At 36.3% G+C, this 9,281-nt stretch overlaps 1 protein-coding gene across 8 annotated transcripts in view; it reads left to right on the plus strand.

The window, feature by feature from the left end:
* Window positions 1-9,281, plus strand: part of CHD9 (chromodomain helicase DNA binding protein 9) — a 179,771-nt gene that overhangs the window by 150,969 nt on the left and 19,521 nt on the right. For all 8 annotated transcript variants that reach the window (XM_045293606.1, XM_030886607.2, XM_030886606.2 and 5 more), the window contains 3 exons: window positions 3,018-3,157; window positions 3,456-3,677; window positions 8,210-8,338. In XM_045293606.1, the coding sequence (XP_045149541.1) occupies window positions 3,018-3,157; window positions 3,456-3,677; window positions 8,210-8,338 (491 nt within the window). The remainder of the gene's footprint in view (window positions 1-3,017; window positions 3,158-3,455; window positions 3,678-8,209; window positions 8,339-9,281) is intronic.

Here is a 9,281-nt window from a genome sequence, read left to right on the forward strand (position 1 = left end):
GGAGGTGGGGGTAAAGGCAGTGGTGTTAACAAACCCAGGGACAAGGGAACAACAAGTGATCCAGATCGGTGGTGAGGAGGTTGTAGGAGGCCTGGTAGGGCATGATCGAGAGTATCCTTGTCCCATTCCTGCTCTTAGAGGAAAAGCTTCTTTCTTTTACCATTAAGCATGATGTTTTGTTAGTTCCTATGGATTTGATTCTGACTCCTGGCGTCCCAGTGTATACAATGGACTGCTCCATATGGCTTTCAAGACTGACCTTCCAGAAGTACATTGCAGGTCTGTCTTTCAAGCCATTTCTGGGTGGATTTAAACCACTAATTCTTCTGTTAATAGTTGAGTGCTTATCGTTTTCACCATCCAGAGACCACTGGTAGAAGGAAACTATTTCTAATATTGTTATGGCTACAGCTAAGATAAAAACACATACTTTACAGAGCAGTCTAAACTTTCCATTTTGAATTCTAGCTTAAAATGAATTACTATTTATAAAAATCACAATTTAGTAGCATATAATTTAAATAACAAAAATGGCCAAGTTTAGGTATGCTTATAAGTGTGCCTGTTGATATTTATGGAATACTTCTGCCATTAACTTATTTCATAAATGTTTTTAAGTGCTTCTCTTTTTTTACTTAGCACTGGAGCAGCATTAAAGAAAAACTAAAAGAAATACAAAATACTATGTCTACCTTTCAGTTAATTGAAAAAGTAGACTTACACATTAAAATATTAAGGCAATATAGTGTAAAATATATAATTGAAAGGAACCTATATAACAGCTCGCCATATTTTTTTATCATTTTATTGGGGCTCATACAGCTCTTATCACAAGCCATATATTCATCCATTATGTCAAGCACATTTGTCCATATGTTGCCATCATTTTCAAAACATTTTATTTCTGCTTGAGCTCATGATATCCACTCCTCATTTTCCCCCTACCCATCCTCCCACCCTCCCTCATGAACCCTTGATAATTTTTTTTCATGTCTTACACCGACCACTGTCTCCCTTCACCCACCTTTTCTCCCCCACCTTCACCCTACCCTCCTGGTATCGCTACTCTCATTATTGGTCCTGAGGGGTTTATCTGTCCTGGATTCCCTGTGTTTCCAGCTCCTATCTGTACTAGTTTACATGCTCTGGTCTAGCCAAATTTGTAAGGTAGAATTGAGGCCATGATAGTAGGGGGAAGAAGCATACATTAAAGAACTAGAGGAAAGTTGTATGTTTCATCAGTGCTATACTGCACCCTGACTGGCTCGTATCTTAATTGTGACCCTTCTGTGAGAGTATGTCCAATTGTCTACAGATAGACTTTGGGTCTCCACTCGTGCTCCCCTCATCACATCAATATGATTTTTTGTTCTGGGTTTTTGATGCCTGATACCCAATCCCATCAACACCTCATGAACATATAGGCTGGTATGCTTCTTTCATGTGGGCTTTGTTGCTTCTCAGCTAGATGACTGCTTGTTGAGCTTCAAACCTTTAAGACCCCAGACACTATATTTTTTGATAGCCAGGCACTATCCACTCTCTTCGCCACATTCACTTATGCACCCTTTTTGTCTTCAGCGATCGTGTTGGGAAGGTGAGCATCATGAAATGCCAAGTTATTAGAACAAATTATTCTTGCATTGAGGGAGTACTTGAGTAGAGGACCAATGTCCATCTGCTACCTTAATATTTAACATCTAAATGTATGTATCTAGATATATTTCCCTAACGTTATATATAAATATATTAACATATAAACATGCCTGTATTTAGACCTCTAAAAATGTCCTTTTGCCTCCAGTTCTTTCCTTTACTTCCTTTTACTTTCCTCTGTCCCACTGTCATGTTTTTCCTTGGTTATGGTTTCCATAATTCCTCTTGGCTGCATTGCCCTTGATCAAGCTCCAGCAGGCATCCTACACCCCCCTCAACATCGATTATAGATCACTTGTTGTTCCCTTTTCCCTGGGTTGATTGACATCCCCCTTCCTTTCCCTGGTCTCCCCCTCTCCCGTGCCCCAGCCCCCCCCCCCAACCATCAGTCCCATTGTTTCCTCCTCCAGATTGTCTATCCCACTTTTCTTATATAGATATATATGCAGAGAGAATAATAAGCACAAAAACAAGACAGAGCAACAAAAGAAAACAAAACAACCAAAAAAAACATGACCAAAAAAGAAAAGCCTATAAATATTTCCATGTCTTTTTGTTCACCTTTAGGAGTGTTTTCCAGTTGAGTCTGATGGGGTACCATGCCCTGGTCCCAAAGTCTATTTTTGGTATTCCCCAGGGTCTTCATTACTTTGTTCCCCTTGCTGTTCTGTTGCATGCCCTTAGTGTTTCGCCCCAGTGTGGTGGAGTCAGATCTGGCACAATTCCCACAATGTGTCTCCAGTGTTTCCCCCCATAGCATTATGGGTCAGTGAGGGACATCATATCTTGTGATGAGCCCGTCCCTATGGTCCTCTGTGCATTGGCTACTCCTAGGCAGAATTTTGTTCTCGGGGCTTGGTGGGTCAGGATGTATTCCACTCTCTTCCCTTCCCTCTTTATTTGCTCCTAATCAGAAGCACCCCCTCTCCCTGAGCTACAGCTTTAATGCTGTCCTCTGAAGTGCATTCTTCTAGGGGATGGTGGGTCCACGTAGTTGGGATTGGGGACAGACCCACAGACCTCTCTGTTGGTTTGCTGCATCATGCTGGTATATTGCATTCACGTCTTGGCACACCGGATTGAAGTCTGGTCTCTCTCTCCCTCTCCTGTGGGGATATAAGCAATAGCCTCCCCTTGGGTAGGTTAGTGCCCTGTTCCCCCACTACCCATGTCTTTTTTTTTCTTTTCTTTTCCCCTCCTTTTAAGTTAGCCATATTTTTTAATATGAAATGGGTGTTCTGTGTTTATTCTCACATTTACTTGCTTTGTGGTGTGTAAAATAAAAACTAGCATTTCCATTTAATTAGAAAAAGGATTACTTTTTTTTAAGGACTAGATTTTTATCAATATTTTTAATTTAGGTACTTCCATTCAATCAGCCGTTGGTGCCAATGGAGCCATACTAGACAACCAACCAATAGTCAAAAAAAGACGGGGACGGAGGAAGAATGTAGAAGGTGTCGACATCCTCTTTTTTAATAGGAACAAACCACCTAATCATGTAAGTAAAGCAATAGTTTAAAACTACACACTCTTGAGTTCAAAAATCATTCCAAGTAAATAGATATACTACTGTTTTGTGGATTTTAAAAAGAAGAAGAAAATCAGAAGTATACTGTGTAGTTTAAATAGTACATCAGTAGGCTCTAGCACTGGCCCACATTTAGGGAAATTTTTTATTTGAAAAATTTAGCACAAACTCCTTTTTCCCCCCCTCTTTAAAAATAATTGCTTCACTGGGATTAAAATCAGAATGATAAAACACATAAATAAAATTTTCCTGTGCTATTTTTCTACAGGTTACTATAGGCATAACAGCCTCACCAATTTCTACAGGGATAAACCCAGCTCTTTCTTACACTCCAACTCAAGGAACACCTGACATGGAAAGTCCAGTTCCAGTCATTCACCTTAAAGATGGAACAAGACTTGCAGGTGATGATGCACCGAAGAGAAAGGACTTGGAAAAATGGCTTAAGGAGCACCCAGGTTACGTGGAAGATTTAGGAGCTTTTATTCCTGTAGGTGACGCCTTTAAAATATTGATGTATTTTGTGTGATTTGTCAAACCTGTAATGATGAATCATAAATTCTCATCTAATTATGCTAAATAGTTCTTCTGCCTATGTCTAGAATAATTACAGGAAAATATAACTATCATCTTCCTCATGAAGCAATGCAGCATCACTTTCCAATTTTCCATTAAAAATCCAACAATTTTAAAAATAAAAGTCACCTCATAATATAGAGAACTGTGTTAGGTTCTAACTACATATTCAGCATTCTAAACCACCAGCCACTCTGAGAGGCTTTTTACTCCTATAAAGAATTACAGTCTCAGAAACTCAGGCCAATTCTAACTGTCCTGTGGCGTAGCTCTGCATTGGAATTGACTGGATGGCATGTTAGGTTCTAGTGATCCAAAGTTTAAGCACTCAAATGCTAACCAAAAGTTACACAGTTTGAAATCCGCAGCTCCACAGGCTAAAGATGTGGCTCTCTGCTTGCATAAAGATTACAACCTTTGAAACCCTGTGGGAGTTCTACTCTGCTGTAGGTCGCTATAAGTCAAAATTGACTGAACAACAGTTTTGTTACTATCATTTACTTTTGGGGATTCTTTTAAAATTTATATTTTATGTTAGTTTCACTGAAAGGTACAAAGTAATAAAACATCTATCCTTTACCTCATGGTGTTTTTTTAAAAAAAATAATGATCATATTGTCATTTTTCGGTGCCATCGAGTTAATTGCAACTCATAATAACCCTATGTAGAACAGAATGAAACGCTGCTCAGTCCTGCACCGTCCTCACAATTGTTCTTATGTGTGAGTCCATTGTTGCAGCTACTTTATCAATCAGTCTTGTCAAAGGTCTTCCTCTTTGCCTTTTTATTGCTGCCCCTCTACTTTACCAAGCATGATGTTCTTTCCCAGGATCTGGTCTCTTTTCCTGACAACATGTCCAAAGTACATGAAACAAAGTCTGATCATACTTGTTTCTAAAGAACATTTTGGCTATACTTTTTCCAAGATAGATTTATTTGTTCTTTTGGCTGTCCGTGGTACTTTCAGAACTCTTTACCACCACCATAATCTCCGTAATTCAAATGTATTGATTCTTCTTCAGTTTTCCTTATTCAAAGTGATTAAAAATACCATGTCTTGATTTTGGTGCACCTTAGTCCTCAAAGTAATGTCCTTGATTTCAACACTTTAAAGAGATCTTGTACATCCTATTTACCCAATGCAGTATGTTGCTCAGATCCTTCCTGCTGCTTCCATGAGCATTGATTGTGGATCCAAGCAAGACAAAATCCTTAACAATTTCAATTGTTTCTTCATTTATCATGATGTTTCCTACTAGTCTAGCTGTTTAGGATTTGGATTTTTTTTTTTTTCAATATTGAGTTGCTTTCCATACTGAAGGCTGCAATCCTTAATCTTCCTCAGCAGGTACTTCCAAATCCTCCTCACTTTATCAAGCAAAGTTGTGTCTTCTATATAGGGCAGGTTGTTAAACCTTCATTCAATCCTGATTCTATATTCTTCTTCATATAAGCCAGCTTCTCTGATGATTTGCTTAGCATACAGATTGAATAAGTATGGTGAGAGAGAATACAACCCTGAAGCACATTTTTCCTGATTTTAAACCATGCAGTATTACCTTGTTCAGTTTGCAAAACTGCCTCTTGATCCATGTACAGTTTCCACTTGGGCAAAATTAAGTATTCTGGAATTCACACTCTTCTTAAGGTATCTTCTCATAGTTTGTTATGATCCACACATTTGAATGCCTTGGCATGGTCAGTGAAACACAAGGAAACATCTTTCTGGTGTTCTCTACTTTCAGGCAAGATCCATCTGAAATCCGCAGTGCTATCCCTTAGACTGCATCCTCTTCTGAATCCAGCTTCAATTTTTGGCTGCTACAACCTTTAATGTTACTTGCATGTGACATCAATGATATTATTCTATAATTAATACATTCTGTCAGGTCACTATTCTTTGGAATGGGTATCTTTGTGGAGCTCTTCCAGTCAGTTGGGCATATAGCTGTCTTCCAAATTTCCTGATATAAACAATTGAGTGCTTCATCAGCTTGTTGGAACATTTTAGCTGATAATCCATCATTTTCTGGAATCTTGGTTTTGGCTAATGCCTTTAAGTGCAGCTTGGACTTCTCCCGTATCATTGGTACTTGATCCTATGGAATATCTTGAATGGTGAATGTCAACTAGTTCTTTTTGGTGCAGTGACTCCGGGTGTTCTCCCATCATCCTGATGCTTCCTGAATCATTCAATATTCTGCCCATTGAATCTTCCAATATTTTAACTCTAGGCTTGATTTTTTTTTTCATTTCTTTCAGTTTAAGATATGCTGAGCATATTCTTGATTGATTGTGTCACTGTGGTTGATCTTAGTGAATATTTATTGAGGCTTAACTATGTATTTGGCATTATACTTAGCAGTTTGTTATGTAATTTAACACAACAGTTCTATGAGGATAACAATGTTACAATCATTTTTCGATTAAAAAATTGAACAGATTTAAGTATTGAGGATCACTAGTTTCATTGTGTAACTTCTGTTATTTAACTGTAGTTTAACATGTCCGCAAATACTTATTCAGTATTTATTGAGTGAATACTGTGTGTTAGTTACAATTTTAAAATATTGGGGATATAACAATGAATATGATAAAGTTCATGCCCTCATGTCTGAATGACTCTCAGACTTGTCTCACTGCAGGAGTCTTTATTTTTTGTTAACTTTTATATACATTCATTTTTTTTTTGCAAATAAGCCTTTTAAACAAAATGTTGTTTAGATTTTAATATTTGAATTATAAACTGTAGCTAGATGTGTCTTCCCAAGCATGATGGAATCCTTTGCTTTATAAATTTACATTACTACCTTTCTGTTCTTCCAAGTGTCATACTTGGAATTCTATAAACCAGTTCATGTCTTTGCTTCCTTCTCTTCTTCCTAAGCCCATGAAATGTGTATTGTTTGCCAAGGAATAGGTACTGTGCCCGAGTCATCTGTTGGCTGCAGTTTTACTGAAAGCCAATGGAGAATAGGAAAATTTTAGGAATTTATCTATTTTAGGGCCCATACTATTTCCATTAAGATAAGGTGTGCTATCATCCCCAATGATTACTATTTAAAAGAAGAGCTATTAAACAGTTTCTTCAGGTCAAAATATATTACCTCATTTAATTTTATAAAATGTATTTTTAAAAGCAACATTTCTTGTGGTAACAAAATATCAAGTGTACTTTTCATTCATTATTTATTGTGGCGTCTCTATAGCTAAATAATTGTAAAATTGTATAGTATATACAATAACAGGTATGTTTTAAGTGCCATGGGAAGAGATAAAATAAGTAAATTTACAGTAGGAAAAGATAGAAAGCAGATCTGGTATTTGACTGGGATTTGAAAGAAGCTGGCATTGATCACATTGACACAAGAGATGAAGTGTATTCTAGACATTGTAACAGACCAGTATGGCTAGAGATAGGCATGTTCATAAAACTGTCTGGTCTGTGAGTTAAAGTCCACTCAACAGCCTGGTGAACTGCTTTCAAAAAAATCACACGTTAAAACTGTATGGTTTTCTGCACCTATAAGATCACCATGATTCAGAATAAGCTTAAAAGCAACTGACTACAATGTAGTCTGATATCCTAGTATGGAAGTGAATGGGATGAGGAGAATAATAGTAACTAGATAGAAAAAAAAAACTGACTTAAATCATAGCTGTGTTGGTACTAGTATGCCATGTTTAACAATTTAAATATTAGTCACTTGGAATGCTTTGATTGATTTGAAATAACTATAAACATAAAGCCTTGCTTTATTGACAGTTGTAGAAGTATGCATTTTAATGTGATTGAAAGAATGTTTATTTTTTAAATTGTCATACAAATTCTTAATCTGGCTCTGCCACGTTAACTACCTCTCTGACCTTATGCAAGATAGCCTTTCTGAGCATTGGTTTTGCCTTTGTAAATTAGAATATACCCTTTTAGTATTATTGTGAAGCTTACATGATGTGATAAATAAAAGTCTCTTAACACAATTAGCAACTTATAAATTGTATTAGAGAACAGGGAAAATCAGCTAAGCTTAAGAAACAGATTAATATACAATTTAGAAGAAACTGCCCCTGTAAATATTACTCTTCAGAAATACCAAGTATCACCCACCAACAATATTGTGGTTTTTGAGGTATTTAAAGAAATAACTAGCAAAAGTTCTCATTTCAGGGGAAAATCAAAGCACATTACTTTCATATAGAACCATCACAGTAGTCATATAATAACTTTGAATGTGTTTTTAATGTACAATTTGAGGAATAGGTTGATGAAATATATTTTAATGTATTTTTTATGTGTAACTAAATGGTAAATGTTTTAATGTTATATAGGATTAGCTTACTTTTAACTAGTTAGTTTATAATATTTTCAATAGTTTTTGCATAGGTAAAAATTTTACTTATTTTTTTTTTTAGGTAAAAATTTTTAAACTGTTTGTATATTTCAGAGAATGCAGCTTCATGAAGGGAGGCCAAAACAAAAAAGGCATCGTTGCAGAAATCCTAATAAATTGGATATTAATAGTCTCACTGGAGAAGAGCGTGTTCAACTGATAAACAGAAGAAATGCTAGAAAGGTATTTACATATTTGCTGCTAATTTTATATTGATTCAATTTTGTAAATCTCCACAAACTAGCAATGTAGTATTTTCTAGCTGATCTGGTAGTGAGTTAAACCAAGTAGGTTTGGGGGGAAAGACTTGGACTATAATTTCAGGTAGTCTGATCTTAAATCACACATTTTTAGTGAAACTATTGAATGAAATAAGTATGTCACTTAGCATGCCTATGCCTAAGCCATTTTGATTATGGTTGTGCATGTCACAATGGCACTACATTTAAAGCAGTAGTTCTAAACAGTGGGCATGTTGGACTTCCAGAGACATGTACCAATATCTGAAGATATTTTGGGGTGTTATAACTTTGGGATTTGCTATTTTCATCTTGTGCATAGGACCCAGTGATGCTAGTAAACACACTACAATGAATAAAGTAACCCCTAAAACACAGTCCAAAATGTTGATAGTGCCAAGATTAAAAAGCCCTTCTCAGGAGATACCGTTCACATCTCAGCCACCAAACGTCATGGTTAGTTTTCTATGAGATGATAGTAAAGTCCTGTTTCCCTTCTAAATAATTGTGACCCTCTTAAAGAAAAGAATACCTTTGAATTTGTACAGAGGCACTTATCTTCCTTTATTAATCGATAAATGGTAAAAAGTGAGACTTTTAAAAGTATATTTCTGAGCCAAATATGTATCAACTTTTGTTTTTACCAAATTGCTTCTACTTTATGTTAGCATTGCTATAGAACCTTTTTTATTTATTTATTTTTAATCCTCCCCTTTTTTCCCCTGCTCTTCCTCCTCCTTTTTCCCAACCCCAGCCCTGGCCTCCTTGCAGTCGTCCAAGTCTTTTTTTTTTTTTTTTTTTAATTAATCAATTTATTGGGGCTCATACAATTTATCACAATACATAGATCAATTGTGTAAAGCACATCTATACATTTGTTGCCCTCA

Source organism: Echinops telfairi, unplaced genomic scaffold (assembly GCF_000313985.2).
Source record: "Echinops telfairi isolate 266 unplaced genomic scaffold, ASM31398v2 ScPeMD7_2291;HRSCAF=2852, whole genome shotgun sequence".
In the NCBI taxonomy this organism is placed as follows: Eukaryota; Metazoa; Chordata; class Mammalia; order Afrosoricida; family Tenrecidae; genus Echinops; species Echinops telfairi.